A 21,633-nucleotide genomic window follows, 5' to 3' on the forward strand; every position below is an offset into this window, starting at 1 on the left:
GATTTTAGCCCAGTATAGTCAAACATGTGATGTTCTTTCTTAATGAGAAATCAGATACTTCCTACTCTGGGGTGCTTCTCCAAGCCACCATGGATCCTTTTCAATGTGCTCCATCAGACTGTCTCTTTGAAACCCACCCCCTCTTCCTAGGATCCTCCTTCCTGAGACGCAAGTCCCCTGGAACCAGTCCCACAGAAATAAAACACTTCCACCAGCCAGGAGGGCAAGACCACATTCTGTTTAATAACAACTCCATAAAGGACTGTACATGCTATTTTGAGCTACCTCCCCTCCTTTACTGTGGTTGCTGCCACGTACAGGCATGGAGGTGTGTAGTGCCATATAGTTCTCTAAGTCTATATGTAATGTGTGCACATGTATGCAGGTGGTTGCACATGGATGTATTTATATATAGCTTTGTAGAAGTGTTTATCTCGTAAGTCACATTATCAAAACATGCGAAGTATATCCAACAAAAATTTTCAGGCAAACATGTTTTGGAGCTGGAAGACCAAAGGCAAATCAGACTCATTTTAGTTATTAAGGGCTAGTGTGGGACAATGTAAGGATGAAAGCTTTCAGTAGTGGGTCCCTCTCCCTTTTTGTTTTACTTGCATTCAGTACCTTCTCCCCAAACATCAATGCACCTCTGTAAACACTAGCTGAAAAGGAAACAGACAATCCCCATGCAGCCTCCCCTCTACAGAAAACACGTCCAGGCTTGGGGGAAGCCCTTGAAAACTGCTTTGCAGCAACCTCCATTGTCCCATACACTTATGCTAAAGGAGTTTCAGATACTGAGAATACAATATTTGCAGACCCGAGCCTTGAGATATTTTTACACATGCTTCAGGAATCCATTCTGCATGCCACCCCTGAGACTCCCATCCACCACCCTCATACCTCCCAAATCCTCTGCCTGTACCTACCCACATCTGAAAAGAGCTGAAACAAGAGGAATCTTGTTCCCTGTAAAATTACTTTTGAGTTCCAGTTTTATAGTGTAGGGATTCCCAGAGACCTCCAATCATGCACAACATCCAAAAATCAGAGAAGAAAAATTAAAGCCAAACAAGAATATATACCTGCAAAAGAGCTTTTGGCTTGCTACATTGCTCAAGCATGCAGAATCTGAAAAGAAGGGAAATCCACCTACACTTGCCTCATGGGAACATGGCAGAGCTCTGGAAGAGGATTCTTAACCTTGTGGCCTCCAATCCAATCATGACTGGATTTCCATGCCCAATGAAAATGAATCCAGAAGGCCAATGAATCTGGACTACATGCCTTTATCTTATTAGAAGCAAATCTTGATTTGCAACAATCTTGTTTCCATAATGGAGAAAAGCCTTTTTAGATGTTTTTGTCTTGCAAGCATGGACATTTGATCCCTTATGGGAAAGCGAAAACAAGACTAGGTTTCAGAGGGCATTTAAAATGTCCCCAGCTGAAGGAGATGAGGAAGATCCTAGCAGGAGCATTCTTTCCACAGAACACTGCAACCCCTCTCTTCCCAGAAGACAGCAGCTACTACACATCAGTGGGTAGGTCCTGCCCAAGGCAGAGGGGTTGGGCTTGATGGTCCCTTTCAACCATTCTGTGATTCTGTGGTATCTGCACTGAAAACATTATTGAACAAGTCTTTACAGTTCAGTAAACATGCTCTTTCTCAGAATCACAGCCTGACTAAATTTTTCCTCTTCCAACAATGTGTATCTGCACTGGAAAAATACAGCACAAATTTCTTTTCTTTTGTGCAGACCAACACTGACAATCATAGAGCTTCTCTTCATTTCCAAGGAAAAAATAACACTTTGGTCTGCCTATGCTGGGGAAAATGTCAGTGCAAGGATGTAAATAGACCCTGATGTTGCAAGCGCAGATCTTCCATGTCCATTTGTTAATATCATAACCCTCACGCCTTATCCCAGCCAGTCCACAGAGCTGGTTGTGCTGCTCAGGGAGCACAGTGCCCCCAGGCTCCAGGACATATTCTGAGACACACAGAGACACTGATCTGGCACATAAGTGCAGCTCTTCTGCTTATGCACAGGTCCACTACTACTCAGCCTGGGAAAAGCCCATGGTACAAAAGAGGCACCTGACATTGACTTTGCAGCTTGCAATCGTATTTGAGACTGTGCTTTAATGACTGTAGGCTGTCCTACACATACATTTAGTTCTAATAGGCACCATTTTACTCACATTTTCCCTGTTTATTTTTCCTTTCCCTGAGCCATGGCATAGAAATCTTTCCCTGTCAGATTGCTACAGGGGAGGAAAATCAAAGATGAAAGTATTACTTATTTACATTTTTCTAGCTGTAAGCTGCTGATAATCTCTGTATTGGACTTAATTTTTTTTCTTTCCTTTCTTTTCTTTTTTTCTTTTAGAAAAAGTCAAACAGATTGTTTAAAAGATATGCCAGAGTTGTCTGAACAAGGAACACTGGAAAATCCACCTGGGAGAAATTAGAAGGAAGAGCTTAGACTTTGCCAACATTGCTCTGCTTTTTATAGCATTTAGAGGCAGGTTATCTGAGTTTGCTTCTCCTTCTAGGCAATTAGCAATACAACAGTTAAGGCAAACTAAGCTGAATTTAGGTATTTTGGCTTTCCAGTGAGATCAGAACTCACACTAACTTCATTTGGGCAAGGAGTAAATTCTTATTTTGTGTACTTCTCATACGATTTCCCTGAAGAACAAAACACACTGTGAGCTTTTTTTTGAAGACAAGGAAGAAGAAGCTAGCAGGTACCCAAATCCAGGCAGGTCTCTTTCCTATCACTGTCTTAAAAAAAAAGTGTGTTTTGGACTAAGGAGTACCATAAGCTGCAACAATCCTGGACTTACAGCTTGTTTAGCAATTCTGTACCTCCGTCCACTCCGCTGGGAGTCTGCCATGAAGCTTCTTACCTGTGTTGTGTAAACAAAAGACATCAGGCTTTTCTGGACTTTTTCCCAAGCCTTTCCCTCCATGTCTTTCCCTCTCTGCCACACACAGTGGTGCACAGGCCTGAGCTGTTGCACACAACCTTGCCTCACCACAACACCTCCTACCTCTGTCAAACAGAGAGATGACTTTCCTTCTCCAGTTCTCCAGGGCAACAACTAACATTTTTCATTGCTGCTGTACACAGTACAGCAGGCACAGGCTCTGTCTAGGTGTGAAGTACTCTTCTGTATCTCACATTGGACTGGAACTGGCCTGAAAATAGGGATAGATAACCCTTCCAACAGCTATTCTTCACTCTTAAACAAGTCTCCCCTCTTGCAATTACAGGATAAGACTTGTCAGTATCTTTAGCTGCCATGGAGTTTGATCACTGAGTGCATACACAATTTGTGCATGTTAATTTTATTAATTTCATGCATATATCAAGTTACTCATGTCTTCCTGCCCAGTTTCCAGGGTTTACCTCAAAGGGGCCTGTGGAAGGGAACAGTGAGGGAAACAACAGGGCATAAATAACAAAGACCAAATCAAGTAAGAGCATACTAAAAATTCCAAGGAAAACACTAAGGAAGAAAATGGGGAATAATGTCCTTCTTGGTACCCCAGCGGGTCTTATTCTTTTCAGACAGACATACCACAATCAGCTTAAGCCAACTTAAGTTGCATCTGCAACCAGTCTTCCACACGACCATCTACACATTTCACCAGCCCTCAGTGATGCCTGCCTCACCAAGAGAAGCAATATGAAGAGTTCACCTCACTGAAACCTTTATTTAGGTAGGGGACTGGGTTAGTTTTCAATGGGGCCAGTTCCTGAGCAGCCAAATGAGTGTTAGTGCTGGTGCTTTTTAGGCAGTAGAAGTACAGAGCTGGTGGTGGTGGAAGAGAGGAGGCAGGACAGCTCCTTTGAGCAGCTTAGACTCATAATGAAGATGCCATTTCAAAGTGCACTTTCCCAGTTTCTCCAACCTGATATAAAGGAAGGCCAGCTGCTGAGAACAGCACTCTCTCTTACTCTGCTCACAGCTCTTCCATCTTCACTTTTATAGCAGGGTAAAAGTCGCTGGCTTGGTGTGGGCCAGCTGTGCATCAGCACCTGCCCAAGGGTTGTGGGAGGTGAGCATGGTCAGAGCAGAGCTCCTCTTCCTTCAAAGCAGCTCACCAAGAGATCAGCCTAGAAGCATGGCTAAACTTGTTCTCTGCAGCAAGCCTGTCCTGAAAGGTGATGTTACCATTTTTAAGGGGGAAAAGCAAGTGGATGACTTGTCAGCAGCTCTCCAGAAGAAGATGATGATTTAGAGGCACAAAAACTGAAAGAAGCAGATAAACTTCTCTGTCTCAGAGCCTGAGGTAATGGAATTGAAGAGAACCCAGAGGGCTTGTAAAGAAAGCTTCAGATTTATACAAAAGAAAAGCTTATGAAAGAGTATAACTAATCAGGTATGAGCAATCATGGGAGAAGGAACAAGGGAAAATTTTCTTCCAGCAGAAGATTTTAAATTAGGGTCACTTCTGGTTAAGCCTTATTTCATGCTTAGCACAGTAATTTCAACAAGTTCCTACTGAAGAACAAAGGCTTGGAGGAAAGATGGGAATCTTCTATCTCCACTACTTCAAGAATATCCAAATTTTTCTGTAGTGCAGCTTTGCTTCATAATGGGTTTGTGGCAACAAACAGCAGAGCTCAGTTTCTTAGTAACTGCAGATCAGGGATACTGAGCTCACCTTTCCTTCTTATTTACAGCCTCACAAACACAATTTGGGCTCTGACTACTTGGCTGGACTCTCTCCAACTCATCCCTCCTCACCAGGATAAAGGGACTGCAGGCCAAATTTTGCTCACAGAGCACCTGTGCCTCCCATATGCTTGAATAGGAGTATCTATATAATAACAGCTTTTCTGGGAAATGTACAGGAGGTTCCAGGTCTCTCTCGCTGGTATTGGATACACACAGGCAGCAGGCCTGTTATGTAAGAAAGGGCCAGATTACACAAACAATTTTCCACTTTCAAAGAGATTCAAACTGCCTTTCCAGTTCAGCTCAGGCTGCTCACTCGGGTGGCAAGTGTGAACTGGAAGACCTGCTCTCTCTAGTCAGACTCCTAGCAATTAGCTCTTTTGGACTGTGGAGAGGTATGCAAAATAGCCTTTTTCTTTCTTTCAGGAAAAGGCTGAAATTTTATTGTTCACAGAATGTTAAGTCATTTAAGGAAAAAAAATTACAGAATTTAGTAAGCTGGAAGGTTTTTACAGAGAGTGGTGTTCAAACCAGTCTGCATTCACAGAGAATGAGGCTCTCTACTGGTTTCTAAGACAGCAGAAATAGGACAATAAAGCAGGGTATAATTCTTTATCCCAATTCCACAGAGACTAGAAGAATCTACAGATTTTCTCTTCCTATTGGACTCCACAGAATTTTCTATATGGTCAATTTTTTTCACACTTTTCCTTATGCAGATAACTCCCTGTCACTGCTTTCCATGGAGATAAGGTATATCTTTTAGACATCAATCAGACATCTTAGTAAATGTACCACATGACCATCTTAAAGAAAAAGAAGCCCTGGACAAGTTGAGCCACTTGTCCCAGTCCTGTAAACAACACGAAGGGATGATCAGAAGCTACTCTGAAAGTTACTGTAAACATCCAGATTGGTCCTGGAGAGACACATGGGAACAAAATGGTTTGGAGAAAGAAACAAACAAGCCACCCAAATCTCCCACAAAGGTACATGCCCAACCATTTTTGTTTCCCTAAAGACCTTTTAAAAGAGAAATAAAAATAGGTTTAAACTTACTCATTTACTCATCTGCTGAAGTGCTCTTGGCACTTGCCCCATCTCCTTTTTCTGGCTAGTGTGATTTCCCAGGCCCTGCTCTACAGCTGGACCCAAGCCAGTTCAGGACAATGAGCTACCACTGGCCCTGCAAGAACTATAGGAGATGATTTTTATCAAGCTTTTCTGCCCAGGGGAAGTTAGTACCTGAATGTGTAAACATCTCTGAAGAGATACTGAAAGCTCATCACTCAGGAGAAGAGCGACCTCCTTAGAAAGAAAGGAAGCAAGACCAAGCAAACAGGTAAAAAAAGATGGGTCACAAAAACTTTTCTCTCTTACCTACACCAAATTACCAGTGTAACTTCAACATCCCAGAGGTCTTTCATTTAGAGGTGCAATGGAGAGGGAAGACAGATCTGCTTGAAGTGGACTTGGCTGGAAAGACCTGGGTATTGAAAAAGGAGTCCCTCTTTTTGCAGCTGCCCATGTCAGTGGGGAAAAAGCTGATTGGGGTAAAGTTCTTCCTGAGAGTCCCATTCCTACTTTTCACAATTCCTGGACATCATTTGCTTTGCTTGCCAGGAGCTGTCTAAACTCTGAGACTTGATGATATTCCTTCAGTGACATTTTGCTCGCCTTAGACATTCTTCCCTGAAAATATGCACGAACTGAACCTGAAGCAGGAAAGAAGCATGTATCACTCTCCTGTCATCCAAAAAACACACCAAGCCTGAAGAGGAGGCAAAGAAGAGACAAATGTATCATGAATTAAACAGAGCAAATATGAGTCAGAGTAAGTGAGAAAAGAGTTGCTCCTGGAACAGTATGGCAGTGTCCAGGCAAATTCCTTTCTATAACTCATCAGATCCAGCATCTGATCTACACCCATGCTCTGCTGATGCTTCCTTGCAAGAGGTCTTGCAATTAAAACTCAGCACTCAGGTAATCTCTGCTGGTTCTCTTCAGTCCTCCAGCAAAATCAATAACCTTATATAATTTTTGCCTTTGTCCCTGTTTATTTTCTGGTGAGAGCTGAAAGTGAAACAATTTCCTTTCAAAACCTCTCCCTCCCAAAAGGAGGTCTGTGAAAAAAATGGCGAGGAATTGCAAGAGACCAAATTCCCCCTAATCAGAGAATCATGTTTTTTTTAAACAAAAAATATATACCCCGTACAAATACGGGAAACTCCTGAAATCAGATTTCTCCACACCTAAAAAAGAGATGGGAGGGAAAAACAAACAGACCAACTATTGAGCATTATTTACACTGCTTGGGGGTAGGAAAACAAAAGAAGAAAACATAGGCAGGAAGAAGACAAAGAGGAGGAGAAAATTTCCTCTCACCCCTTTTCATCCAGCTATATTTGGCACTGCAGGAGTGGCAGAAATGGGAGAGGTGCAGTATTTCTGTTAAGTCATGACTGGAGTACAGGCCTTTCCCATTACTAACTGCTTTGTTATGAACACTTATCCAGAATATAAAAAGGTTAAAAAAAAGTGCAAAAACTGAAAACTCTAATGTAAACTAGGTATCTGTGATCTCATAGCTGTACGCACTGTTCCTGGACCTGCTGCCTGCTCTCTGGGTCTCCCCATTCTGCTGGCAAGGAAAAGACAGAAGGACACAGCAGCAGCACCAAGATGGGCATGTCCTCAAGCCCCCTGCAAGAGTCAGCTTTTTATGACTGTCTCTGTTGCTGAAAATGTCCTTTCCACTGGCTTCCAGTGCCCACTGCCAAAAGGACACACCGCTCTTGCCAGCTCCTGGGAAGGCAGAAATGTCAAAGAGAGAAACAAACAAACGGAAGAGACCAAAGCATGAATATCTGAGAGCAGGGTTAGGTTTGTATCTGCACCCATTTTTCCACGCCACAGCAGAGCCATGCCCACAGAGCCACTCTGGCAGCACAGCCCAGGCTCTGGGAGCACAGCTCGTACCCATCAACCCTACAGCTTGTATCAAGGTGCTACTGAGGATCTGGTTACACAGCACATCTTCCATGGCCTGATCCTCTGCATCAGCCACAATCCCAACGCTAGTGCAATCTAGATCTGCAAAGCCACAGCTTCATTTTAAACCAGTTTATATTCATATATTCTACGAAATAGAAGGGGGCCATGTCCACAGAGCAACATCCATTCTGCCAAGATGAATTCTAGCCACAAAGTTGCTCCCTAAACCAAGCCTGTCTCATCAGCCACATCCCCAGTACCAGAAGAGTTTGTATCCACAGCCAAGACTTTGTATTAAAAAGACTTAGAAATTATTTACCAATCCAGATCTCTCCAAGCACATCACATGTTGCCCAGAGCAATGAAAATCCAAAATATGTGTCCATGGGGGAGGGGAAGAAAAGGTTTTTATGTGTCAATCACTTTGACATTTTCCTCATTTAAAAAAATAATTAAATGTCAGGAATGGAAGGTGTGTCTGCCTGGAAATATGGGGAGCTGGAGAGAAGAATCCCTGTCATTGCATTCCTTGCCACCCCTCTCTTTGTTCAGCAATGATGAGTATTTCACAGAAAGCATCAGTTGTTTGTTTCTCCCTCTTCCTCATCAAAGGACTGCACCCCAGAGGAGGTGACATCTGAGACTTTGCGGCTCAGTGCAGCATGTTCCATCTCCTCTCGAGGAGACAAAGATTCCAGGTCCCGGCACACTGCATCATCCTCCTCTGGAGAGGGCTTCTTGTTTAGGAGAGGAGCCTTCTCCAGCCTTGGGTTCCCTTCATCCTCAATGTGGTCCTCCATGTACGTGCTGGACTCAGCTCCACCCCCACCCTGAGCAGTCTGCAGGGGCCACACGTGGACCAGCCCCGTGCTCTGGATGAAGTTCTGCTCCTGCCGCTGTTGCTGCAGCTGCTGCTGCTGGAGAAAGCTGCTCTGAAGCAAAATGCTTTCCTGAAGGTTTGTCTGGGACTCATCAAAATTCTGGCCTAGGTAGGAGCCAGTGGCTGGGGAGGCGATGAGGGACTGGTCACTGGCCTCCCAGGCGTCGGAGGAGCCTAAGCAGTACATGCCCTGCGAGACGTAGGAGTGAGGCCAGCTGTCATACTGCGTCTGGGCCATGTGCTCTGCAAGCAAAGGAGGCAAACAACACACAGTTAGACACTCTCCCTAGGCCAGGCTGGCTCATCCTGGTAGCCTGTGTGCCTGAGCATGGCACTGTACTGCACAAGGTGGGTGAATCCACCTTTAGAGGCAAGGAGGGCAAAGAGAAAACACAGTTCTGGGCAGTTGGCAGGTGACCTTGATACCCACAACTGACTGCAAGAGCTGGTAGTTTTCCACAGTTGTGCTCCAAAAAGGCAAAAGGAACTGGGCTTTGGAAACTCTCTGCTAAGATTAGATTCCTTGGACAGCTCCACAAACAGGGATGACTCTAGGAGATCTGACTGGGGCTACAGAATAAAACAGAGTAGAGCAAAAGAGAGCAACCAGAGCAGGAAGCGGGTGTCTAAGATTAGCAAGAAGCACTAGAACTCACCTTGGCTCTCCATCAGCTCCTGATAGTTCTCAGAGTAGTTGCCTGCTGGGTTGTCCTGATTTGAGTTTACACTCATATCCTCACCATCCATGGAGGACCAGGCCATGAGAGTCGCCTCAGAAATAGCAAATTGCTCCATCACCCCTGGGCCAAAGGAGACAGGGAAGGGAAGCAAAAATGCATTAAAGTCTCCACTTCTCACCATCATCCTTTACCCCATCTTTTGGTCACACTGTCCCACTCTGGTCCTATCTCAGCAACACCCATCACCCACAACTGACCCTCACCCTCTCCACCTTGCATTCCACTGGCAATATCCCAACCACCAAAGTCTCTCTCTACTTCAGCCTGTCCCGAGTGCTCTTCTCAAGCTTCTGCATTTTGGAATCTCTCAGGGGTTCCCCCCTGGGGGCCCCCCGACCGACCCCAGGCAGGTGCCAGGAGGCAGGCACGGCTACCTGCGAGGAAGCGGGCCTCCTTCTCGCCGTCGCTGAGGTCCGAGTAGGCGTCGGCGTCCTTGCGCGCGCTCTCGTGCGTGTGCTGCTGCTGCTGGCTGTGCGCCTTGCCCCAGCCCTGCCACTCGATCATGTGCGCCACGCGGCCCTGCCCCATGGCCGTCGGCTTCGTCACGTGGTCCTTCATGCTGCGGGATATCCCTAAGGGGCCAGACATTGGGAAACAAGGCAGGGCTATTACACAGCTCCGGCGCTTTCCGACGGGGATTTTACTTCTCTCAGAAGCGGAGCTTCTCCCCTCCTGTCCTGACAGGATGCGTGACTAGGGTTGGGTGTCTCCCACCTTTCACTGCGTCACTCTCCAGGGGAGTTTCTCCATCTTTCCCTGGACAAACTCTCAGAAGGGGGAAAAAGGGAAACCCCAAATATGAAAGACCATTTCCTTCCTTGCCTAGAATCCATTTAGGATAGAGCTGGGCATGAAGGATGAAGCCTGGAAGTGAACAAACTAAGAAACAAAAAAGGGGGTTAAACCCAAGACTGAGGGGAAGCAATTGAAGATGTCTGAGCAGGGGTGCACAGTGAGAAGCCAACAAGAGTAAGACAAATCTGTTCTTTAAAAGGGCAACAACTGTGAGATTTCTGTATTTAGAACCATGGTGTTGGAGACTCCTCTAAGGCCATGAAAAGGTGAAAGCCAGAAAGGAGCAGTTGTGAGAGTGACAGATATATGGGAAGAGGCACAAAGGCCTGTGGAGAGAAGCTGCCAAGGATAAAGTCAAATTTTGAGGACCTCACCAGAGAAAGATGATTTAGCCAAAGCCCCAATCCCATAAGCATTGGAGTTGCGTTTCAGCTTGGGAAGGATGGAGGTCGTATCTTCCATGGAGAGCTGAAAAGAGAGAGAATATGAAGAAATGATATACAGGAAGGAGAAAAGGAAGTGAACTGAAATGAGAAAACAGCAGGTAGTTGGAAGATGAGGAGCAGAAGCAAGCAGTAAGAACAAAAGAAGGAAAGGAAAATGAGAGGCTGTTTAACCAGGACTCGATATTGCACAGCACTGGGACTGACTGAGGCAAGGCCAGAGGGAGAGGCAGAAAGAGGCTGTGAGAAGCCTCTCCCTGGCAGCTGCCAGCCCTCCACAAACATGCTGCACCATTCCCAACTCTTTGTTAGAGATGCAAGACATGGCTGTTGGACAATTCAGGGATCTTGCAGTGGGGAGCTGTCAGTGCAACAGGCATGCCACAGTAATGTATCATATATGCATTGTACTACCAATTTCTTGGTACTTTGGTTTTTTTTCTTCTTATATAGCCTTAATAAAATGATCATGACTATATCAGTGATGGGTCCTGTTTCAAGCACCTACATCTGTAAAGAAATTTGGTCTACAGCTCTACAGCTCTGCTTAATTTTCTTGACTGCCTTTTCTGTGTTTATCCTCAGTCCCTGAATAACAAGGACAGGGCACTGTTGGGACAGGCAGCCATCACAAACATCATCACAAAAATAATCTCTCAAGATGAATTCATCAGGCTTCTTCAGAGATGCCAGGCATTGCATATGAGGCTTAACTTTCACAAGGGCTAAATAAACATTGCTTCTGCTCTTCATTTCAACCTCTCTGAAAATCAAGGCCAGAATGTTTCAAACACAAGGATACTCGAAAGTAGTGACTATGACACTGAAAATTTTAAATCCTGACAGAAAACAAGCACTTGGACCTCACAAAAAGTGAGTGGAGCAGTAACTGGGCAGTGAAATAACTGGAGGCAAAGGAAGGCATTGTAAAGATGTCACACTGTGTATAATTCCAGTCAGTTGCCAAAATATGAGAGGTGAGATTTTCTGGAAACTGAGTGTAAATGCAGCAGCTAAGGCATCCTGTAACTGTGGAGGCAGGAACGTGCTGTGTGTGCAATGTGAGCTGAAGAAATCAGAAAGCAGAGGAAGAACAGTAAAAAGTGAGAGCACAGCCCTTGTTCCATGAAGCATTTCCTTTGGTGATGAAGCTTGTTGGAGGAAGTCCATCTATGCCCCCACTGGTCATTCCTGCCCAGGTGCTCCTGCTCAGTATCCACCACTTGTTCCAGGAGAGCCTGGGGGCTGTGCTGTGAGCTGCCTCATGGAACCCATCCAAAAAAGAAGGTAAATTGCAGAGGGCTGCCACTACTGCAAGGCTGAAGAGCTGTGACATGAAGGCAGGAATGAATGGGAAGGGAAGGAAATTCATGACCCAGCTTCGGTACCAAAGAAGATCTATGGAATTACCCTGGCTAAGAGCTGCCTCATGAAAGAGGCTCCATGGATTCTGTATGGGTTGGAAAATGGGAAACTGCAAGTAAGGAAACTGTCTTCTGCTTTCTTTAAGGAAACATGACCTTGTGTACTTTGCTTTCAGCTAGACATAGGTGCAGTGAGGAAAAAAAAAAGACAAACTACTTCTAGATAGTTCCTGCATGCACCATTATTTTCCAACACAATTTGTTTCTATAATTGATTCTAGGCAAAAGATCCCAAGCCATAAGTGCCACAATGAAAGAGGTGAGAATTAGTTAAAAATTATATTCAATGTCCCAAGTGATTTCAAATCACAGTAAAGAAGAAAGCTACAGGTATTTTAAAAGTTTTGTATTTGAAAACACTTACACTACTCAAAATGGGGCTGCTAATCCTGGCTTTCCAAGTGTACAGAACTATAAAGTTAATTTATGTGAAAATATTTTATAAGTACCCTTTAAAAAAGTCCTGTAGAATAAATATGCATTATTCCTTTTTCAGGATGCTGTTTCTGCATTAGTGAAAAAGAAAAAAAAATTTTTTTCATGGCACAGGTCTTAAGAGCAAAAGGAACATGTGTAATTAAAAGTTTTGCTTCTCATCTGCTTTTTAACTGAAGTTAACTGGTACTCTCCATCTACCCTAGGAGACATAAAGAATTCTGTTACTTCTGTGTGCAGCTGAGAATGAGGGAGACATTTCTCCCAAACTTCTCCCTGGAGAAGATCCAATGATGCTCTAATCAAGGACTACTATTTTTTTTAGATATGCTGGATGGACACCTTTCTTATGTAGCAGTGCCCAGAAATCTCAAAAACAGAACATATGAAATGGCACACATTTGTCCCCAAAAGGATGAAAGCAATTCAACAGCCACCTACAGATCAAAATATCTGCCAGACAGCAAAAGACTCAGAAGCAAACAAAAATCTATCACCATCCTCTGAATTGGAAACAACTCCCAGAATTTCAGCAGCACGAAGGACTTTCAGCCATGTTCCCATTCTGGCCTCCGCTGTATCCAATGTCAGACAAACCCTGGTCTTCCTATGACTAGAAATTTGAAAAGTGACTCAGTGCATACTCACATTGATACCATCCCAGGAGAAATCCGTCCGTGTTTGCTAAAGAAAGCAAAGAAAGGCACCACGTCAGTGTAACAAACAACTTGCAAGCAGCCAAGCAACTCCAGTAGTTTGCCACAATCAACAGGCACTACTTTCTTTATCTGGTGTGTTCTAAAAACTTGTGTCTTTCAAGATGGTTTCATTCCTTGCTGGTGCCTGTAAGGGTCACGGTGTTTGAAAGTGAAATAGGGAACAGAGTGACAGAGTAGGAAAGAGAAAAGCACCTTTTCACAAGGCTCTCCTCCTAAGTGTGGGTTGCACCACTTTGAGGTTAACACAAGGAGGAGCTACACCACCTTTGTATTTTGAGTACCCTATAGCAAGCTACTCAATTCTGCTGAAATTATTTTCTTCTGCAGTGTTTTGGTTTGTCCATTCTGACTCACTCGCCCCTTGTGAGCCAGAATCATTTCCCACATCATCCATCACAGCACCAACTCAGAGTGTGCTTCCTTCAGCTGGGAGGACTCATCTCAACATCCTGGGTTTGGGGATGGAGACATTCAGGAAAATTTAGATTACTCATGTTACACCTATGGTAGCCTTTCATATAAATCAAAATGTTCACTGAGGTGTGGATTATGCTCGTTGACTTTTAGATCTGCTTTGATTTGACTGAATTCACCATACAAGATTGGGCCCAACCATTTCCTGCGAGGACTCCATGAAACTCTTAAGTGTCTTGAAGGTGCTTTCCAAGCCAGCAAGGTACACAAACAAAATAAAAATACCATATATATATGTACACCTATCAACATTTTTCAAGGTTTTGCAAACTGTATATTATTTGTTAAGCTTATTTGTGAACAGTATTTGTGATTCTTCAAATATTATGCATTTAAAATAGATTTTATCTTTCTAATCATTATCATTGCATACTCTGAACCTTACAAAGCTGAAAATTCAGGTATCCAAGAATGCAGAAGCTGCAGTAATTCAATGAATCAGCCCTTAAAATACTGCATGGTAAGTCGATTGTCTGTGAGTTATTAGTGAATGCATCTCTAAAATTCAAAATGCAGACAAATGTGTTTCTTCAAAAGATTTCATGGCTGTGCTGCAGAAGCTGGGACAGACACAGTGCTGGACATTCCAATGTGAATCCCTTATTCAAGGAATGCAGACCTACAGGCTTGTCAGAACTGTCACTGTTTTTCTCATGTTGTGTTCCACTCCCATCATGACTGGTTAAAAAGCACTTTCATTTGCAAATTCTTACTCACCATGGATCTTGTGAAGGGAGTGACTCAATTCTGTTCAAAGCAAGCCAAACTGCCCAGGTATGATCCTCAGGAGCTCACTGGCATTCCAGCCCTCCCACAGATGATGCCTTGGTGATGCACAACACCCATTTCTGAACTCAGAATTCAAACTTTCTCATCCCCTTGGCTCATTAGCTCTGGGCCAGGCACTCACCTCAGTGGAAGGTCGATGGAAGCTGCTGCCATGCAGTGAACTTGTGCTGTCCATATTGATTTGATCCACATCTTTCAGTCCCTTCCAGTCTACTGCAATCACCTCGTTTCCTGTGGGAACACATCTGCTCAGGCTTCTGAATGCCTCTAAAATTTGTTCTACCAGTCTTAAGCCAACTCACCTAAACAAGCAGGAGAAACATTGAGTTTAAGGCCACAACAGACTCAAATCAGATATTCCATTTGTAATCAGACCACCTGTACCTCATCAACTATTACATTTCTCACAGCTTTCTCCATATTAACACAAGTCACTTGTGTTTTTCTCAAGCATGATGTAAGCTTGGCTAAAGTGCAGATTCATCCAGTCATGATGTGTGACTGGGAAAGAATCAATTCCTTTAACATCCCCTTTCTATACTGAACCACCATCCCTGAAAAAGGCATTTCACCATTATGGCTTGAATTGGTTGCACATCAGCTTAGAGCTGCTGAAGCCTTTGCTTTGTCACTCTCAGCAAGATAAAAGACCTTTGTAATACCTGCCATTACACTTCAAATTTTAAATATCAATAATACAAAATACACATGATAAAATTTTATTAAGATTTAAAAATTAAAAAAATATTAAATGTAAAAAGTAAAACTAAATGCTAAGAAGCACATGTTAGTAGTCAGCTAGGTAACCAGGACTGCTCTGTGCAGTCAGCAATTTACTCTATCTTCAGCCTGTGTGCCATCCTCAAATTCTGCTTGAAGTTATTTGCTCCCATGTCATGGAGGAACCATTGTACTGTCCTTAAACCTGAGCCTCCTATAATCTGTCAAGAAATGTAGCTGTCAAAATGATCATCTATTCCTGGGATCAATTCAGCAAGGTCTAGTCTGGTTGGATTGAATGTGAATGGTTCTACTTTCATGATCTTCTAACGTTTTTTTTTTTTTTTTTTTACTCTTTATAGCAAATTTCTCCTCCACAGACATATGCAAAGCCCCTTGCTCATTCTAGCAGCTCTGGCACATTTTATAGAGCGCTCATCACTGCACTTCCCCAGTACAAATCTTCTGACAGGAGAGAGATGCTGCAATCTACCCCACACAGGCCTGCAGGGCCATGGAGGCACTTAAGGGTGGGGAAACCCGAGGCATTCATCACCAAGAATTCAAAATGCAAAAAACCCCTGATTTTGTCCCCTAAAAAGGCTAAACATGGCAATATGAAAAACATCAGAAAGACAATGCTGTTTGCATATGATGGGTGTCCACCACACCTTCACATCTCAAATTTCTGCTGTGCAGGAAGGTTCATTTCTGAAAGAACTAAGGGGTATTTTTCCTTCACATCCAAAGGATGTTTCTGTTCATCAGAACCAAGTGCTTTAATAGCATCCCCCATATGTTCCTAATTAGGCTGAGTAAAGCTGCTGTTCTCTGAGTTGCAGCTCCTTGCAACTCAGGGAACTCAAAAAAAAAAAAGGATTCCTGTACTGCATGTTACAAAGGTGAGCACAGAGGTCAGACACAGCCAGACCTCTGGAGAAGGCAGGACATGGCTATGACAAGCATGACAAACACCACCCTTCAGGGCTGTGATCCTCTTAACTGGTTCTCCTGACAAGCACATCCATGTATTGGGCCTCACTGAGCTCTTGCTGACTGCACTGCCACAGACTGGACTGGCAACCTTGAGTCCAGCAAAGCAAGAGAGGGAGATCTTGGGGAGATCTGGGGATTTCTGAACTCAAGCAAGAGGAGCAAGGCTTAATGGGCCACTTGTGAGCTGCCTGTTGCCACCACAACTGGGAATCTCTTATATTTGGGGTCCAAGTAAACCTTCTAGGCCTAGAAATCTCTCTCTTGTAGCAAAGGGAAGTTGCAGGCAGAGCTGTGAAAGGCCAGCTGACAGACCCAGGCACCGTCAGCTGTAAGGTCTGGCTTAGAATGGAATACATCTGTCCTCAGTGCCCCTGAACGGGGAAGGGGTAAAGGAACAAAGAGGGAGCACTGCCAGGAAGAGCAAATCTAGAGAGGAAGGATGGAGGGTGGACTGTGATCAGGGTGGACTGAGGGTCCAACAGAGGTCAGTGGGAGGAAGAAACTGGTGCAAAGAGCAGAGCAGGACCCTGCCCCTGCACACTGGGATCCAGCTGCCTTTTCCTGTCTGTGCTCCTTCCCTCCACCTGCAACCATGCACACTACAAGAGGAGAGATGGGGCATTCCTGCCACAGAGCTGAACAAGACAGGGATGCTGGAGAGCAGGAGATGACATCTGAGCAGAAGGCAGCTGTACAGAACCCTTCAGTGCAGGTAACAGTGTCTCACCTGCTTTATCTCCATTTACCCCAGGTCTTTTTCCTGTACTGTCAGCTCTTTCTGAGCACAGTGCTGTGGCCCTTCTGTGAGTCTGAGCCACCCTGGCACACACTGCAAGCAGGCTGCAGCACCATTCTGGGCACACACTGCAAAGACACCTCCGCCCCAGCCAAAGGAAGAGGAGCCTCTTGCTCAGCACATGTCACTTGACAGCCCCAAAGTTCCACAAATGACACTCAGCCTTTGCTCTCAATGCTGCAAGCCTACTGATGGTTTTCTTGAAGTGTTAGAATGTGGAAAATATTCACAGAACCACTCAATGATTTGTGTTGGAAGGGACCTTAAAAATCATCTAGTTTCACCCACCTGACACAGACAAGGACACCTTTCACTAGATCAGGTTGCTCAGAGCCACATCCAACCTGGCCTTGAACACACCCAGGGATGGGGCATCCACAGCTCTTCTGGGCAACCTGTGCCAGTGCCTCAGCACCCTCACAGTAAAGAACTTCTTCTTATTATCAAATTTAAACCAACCCTCTCCCATTCAGAAGCCACTTCCCCTGGCACTATCCCTCCACGCCCTTGTAAAATGTTCCTCTCCAGCTTTCAGGCCCCCTTCAGGTCACAGAAGGTGCTATAAGGTCTCCCAGGAGCTTTGTCTTGTCCAGTATTAATACTATTCTGGCAGATGGCAGCATCAAATGGTTGAAAAACATCAAACAATTATTTGTCTCAAAGCCCATACCTGTTCTGTGGTAGCAGAACTGAAGACCTACAGTATTTATTTACTACTGTTTCTCTCCAGTTGAAACAGGTCATCAACCCAGTTCAGGGAAAAAGAATGAGTAACATGCAATTCTGCATGCTCTATAGAGACTGAATAATTTTTGAAAATAAATTCTTGGTCTAAACAGTTTCACAGGTACTATGAGAGAAATATATTGAGAAAATAACTCTTTAACATCTGTTAAATGGTTTTAAATGCAGCCATATCTGCTGAAAAGCTACAGCATCACACACTGGTTGAAAAGAAAATGTCTAACTGATGTTGGGCCTGGGGCAACATTACTTTCTCTTATTGAAAGTTGGATAAAGGTTAGTGGGTTTTTTTTCTCTCCTGCTAGAAATAGCAAGAGCAACATTAACTCATGTTAGATCAAGACATGAAAAAACAAGTTCTGCTCTGGCAAATGGAAGGAAAGAAACATGGAAAATCAGAAAAAAAAGTATGGAGAGTGAAGTGGGAAAACAGAAACTGAAAAAGCAGTACTTTGTAAATTAGTGTTCTTTTTATCCAGTCTCTTGTCAACTTCTTTCTCCCTGCAATTAGTAGAGAGTTCTTTTCTTTTGTAATGGTATGTTTCTTCTCCAGTATAATTTCTCTTATCCATCTCCCATTCCAGCTTCTGCTAATCATCATGACTATTCCATTTGTAATTCTATGATCAATATCCTCTTACAGAATAGTATTTGGTCTTCTCCATATAGAGCTGATAAGAACTTTAAAATGAGTGGGTCATAAAGCTAATTTTAAAGTGGAATTTTTACAAACATGCTATCATTTTCGTTCAGATGTTCTGAAATGAGGTGATGAAAGTTGAAAGATAACTGGGTTTCTGACCTTGTCATTGTTTCTGTATAGAAAGGATATAGAGGGGATTCATTTTCATTGAACTTTTAAAAGTTGTCTTCATTTTATTTAGAAATTTGTTATTTGGTTTGGGGTTTTTTAACATCACAGATTTCATCCTTGTTTTGGAAGACTCAGTAGATGGCTGAAGAAAAAGTAGGAAGCTGATTACATGAAGCAGAGAGGGGAAAATGAAGGCTGTCGAAATACATTAAGCCACATTACTTCAGATCATGGCTGCTTTGTATTTTTTAACACAAATTAGATAAAAACAAAGTCTGCAAAAACACTCATAAGAAAAAGATGTCTCCATTACAACTGACGTAACCTTCCAACTCAAGTAATTTAAGCTTTAGGGGGGAATATATCATCCCTCTTTCTCTTACAGTACTGTTAAGGTAAAAAGATTTATTTTTAAGTCAAGCCTTTCTAAATAATAAAGATGAAAAACATTTAAAGAGGAAAAAATGTGAGGGAAAGAAAATATCCTTTTCCCCACTTCTTGCTTTATTTTGGGTTTTTTGAGCATCATAATTTTGGACTCTCAGGAACTAGGGAATACATGTAGTAAGCATTCCCAAGCAAAGTGAACATTTTGATGAATGCACTGGAAAAATACAAAAATCATCTGGATGACTGCACCTCACCTTGCTGATCTATTACTACTACTTTTTTTACTATTTCTGTAGTTCGTTTTGCCTCATACCTTAATTTACCATGAACACGCTGAGTTTCTCAGTTGATCATATTTTCAGTTTCTGTACATTCTATGACCATAAGAAATTCACCTTGTTTTGAATTACTCAAAACTTAATCTAAACAAGCCCATTCTCCCTGGGTTTCCTCTTGACATTTTCTCAATTGCTGTTTCCACTGTGCATTACTTGATTCTGTATTTGGTACCTGTGCCTGCATTTTGTTCATTTACCAAGGTCCATGCTTAAATCAGGCTTCTGCATCTATGACTTTAATCTGCATCTACAGCCTTTAATAATCTATTGTGTTGTAACTTTTGTGCTGGATGTTAAACATCATCTCCAATTTGTCTTCTCTATTTTGTGCCACACCAAATAGATGAACAGAATTTGAAAGTCTTAAATTTTGTTTTTCCCTTCCAAACATCATGCTGGTGAAGATCTACACCATAAACCAAATAAGTATTTGTGTTATTTACTTTCTGATGTGTCATGCCAATTAACACAAGAAACAATTTAATTAAGCAATGACTTTCCAGCACTGCTATTATCCCCTGTTAGCACACTTTCTTCTGTTTCTCAAATGTTACTTTCCAGCAGAGAGCAGAAACCTTGTCATTTGATACTGGTAGCCAGCATTAATGTTGGTAAAGATGAATATTTAGAGTAAATGGTTCAATTATTCCTTTCCATTCCCTTTTTTTCCCCCTGAACAACTAAGAAAACAACAAATGTAATTGCAGTAATTATGATCAGTCTTTAAATTGTTCTTTCCCTGATACCAATTTTCATGATACTCGTGGGAGTGTGTATCTTTGTCAAACACAACATCATCGTGTCTTGTCAAATGTAGTTGAAATTAAAGCAGTTGAAACTACTGGGAAGGACTGACAGATGGGTGGCTAGAATAACCATAGAAACCTTCTCCCTCCCTGCCTGCTTTAGACAGAGCCAATCAAAGCTATCCAAAGGGTCATCAAGGAAAGGAATAAACCTCTGTCACCAGAGCTGTCCCTGAGGTGAACCTCAGAAGGAAGCACTCGAATTCTCTCAGGTAAAGCTGAGAAATCCATCAACCCAAGTTATTCACCTAACTCTGTAGGAATTCTAGGTTGTACTGCATAAGCATAAAAATTAGTTATCTGCTGCTGGCACCTACCAACAGGGTCAGTTGTGGAAGAGAAACAGAAAAAAACCCATGCTTAGGTGGAGGAGACAGAGCAGAACAGCTTGGTGCTCATCAAGGCAGAGAAATGTCTTGGTCTCCACAGATGCCTTTCAAATTTCTGATAAAAAATGGAAACACCTACAGCTCTGACCTGTCTCTAAGATTAGGAATCAGATGCGCAGTTCTCAGGATCTTTGCTTTGAATTTGGATAATTTGAGTACTCTTCCAGACCATTCTACAGCTTCCTGCAGGCAGATCCCTTTTCAGAGCTGTTTAGGAGACAGAATTAATGAACAAAGACCTAGCACCTACATTTTTCTTCTTGACTGGAAACACTGTCAAACCAATACTAAAGGCTACTGCATATCTTTAAGTAAAAGATGAGCGGAGAGCCTAATGCTAGACAGAAGAAGCTCTGCTCTTAGAAGCCATCATGTCATGTGGGCTAGGGAGGTACTGCAAAACAAAACACAATTGGAAACACATCCAATTAACACAAACTCCAAAAACACCAAACCTCAGAGCACCGTCTCATTTGCAGAACAAGTATCAGCCAGCAGGAACAGCAGCGATGGGTTTATCCTCATTCTTCACTGCTTCTCTGAAGTGCAGGGAATGTGTCCCCAGGGCCCTCACTCAGCACAGCAAGTATGAAAACGTCGATATGAACCAAGGTAGCAGCCCCTTCTGCCTGGCCTGCAGCCAGCCTTACAGAAGTAATATGCAGCAGGCAATTGCATACATTGCTCTCCATAGGTGTTTAAATTTTAATCCCCCTGTAGCCAGCACGTCACGTGGGTGCTGTCCTGGAGCACAGGAATACTATTAGATGTGCCATCTTTGTGGTGTAGTTTCATCCTTAGCACTGGGGAAGAAGAACAACCCCCAGTGCTCCTCAAGAGTCAACCAGCAGATCACAATGCACCTTTCCCACCTCAGGGATGCTCCCAGTCCCTCTTTGAGGAATGGACAAAACCAGAGCCTGCTCCAAACACCAGCACAGGGGGGCAGTGGCAGCCTGAGAGTTTCAGGCTCCATCCTCCTCACCTGCCCTGCCTCAGCTGTGGGGTGTCACCCTGGCAGCCCCAGGGTTTACAGCCAGGTGGCTACACCCTTCTCCATCACAGCCATCACAAACTTGGTCACAGTCCCCACAAAGCATCTGTTTTTGGGACAGCAGCAGTGGTCAGAGCCAGACAGGAAGCACTGAGGCTGCTGACTCCCTGCCACCACTCTCCCCCAAAAACAAAGTGTATACCTCAGCCTTTTTCTCTTTTTTTCCCATAATATTTTCCTCCACATCCAATAAAGGAT

The 21,633-nt window shown here is 43.5% G+C and overlaps 1 protein-coding gene across 2 annotated transcripts in view; it reads right to left on the minus strand.

The window, feature by feature from the left end:
* Positions 1–219: 219 nt before the first annotated feature.
* Positions 220–21,633, minus strand: part of FAM131B (family with sequence similarity 131 member B) — a 32,542-nt gene continuing 11,128 nt past the window's right edge. Inside the window, exons 2-7 of one of the 2 annotated variants that reach the window (XM_071433115.1) lie at positions 14,510–14,619; positions 13,055–13,090; positions 10,479–10,572; positions 9,684–9,881; positions 9,226–9,369; positions 220–8,812 (exon numbers count right to left, since the gene is read on the minus strand). In XM_071433115.1, coding sequence (XP_071289216.1) covers positions 8,268–8,812; positions 9,226–9,369; positions 9,684–9,881; positions 10,479–10,572; positions 13,055–13,090; positions 14,510–14,619 — 1,127 coding nt within the window. In that variant the 3' untranslated portion in view covers positions 220–8,267. Of the gene's footprint in view, positions 8,813–9,225; positions 9,370–9,683; positions 9,890–10,477; positions 10,573–13,054; positions 13,091–14,509; positions 14,620–21,633 lie in introns of both variants that reach the window. The other variant, XM_071433114.1, reaches the window with a different exon arrangement.

This window comes from Agelaius tricolor, unplaced genomic scaffold, assembly GCF_023055355.1.
Source record: "Agelaius tricolor isolate 1412-34295 unplaced genomic scaffold, bAgeTri1.0.p SCAF_9, whole genome shotgun sequence".
Lineage (NCBI taxonomy): Eukaryota > Metazoa > Chordata > Aves > Passeriformes > Icteridae > Agelaius > Agelaius tricolor.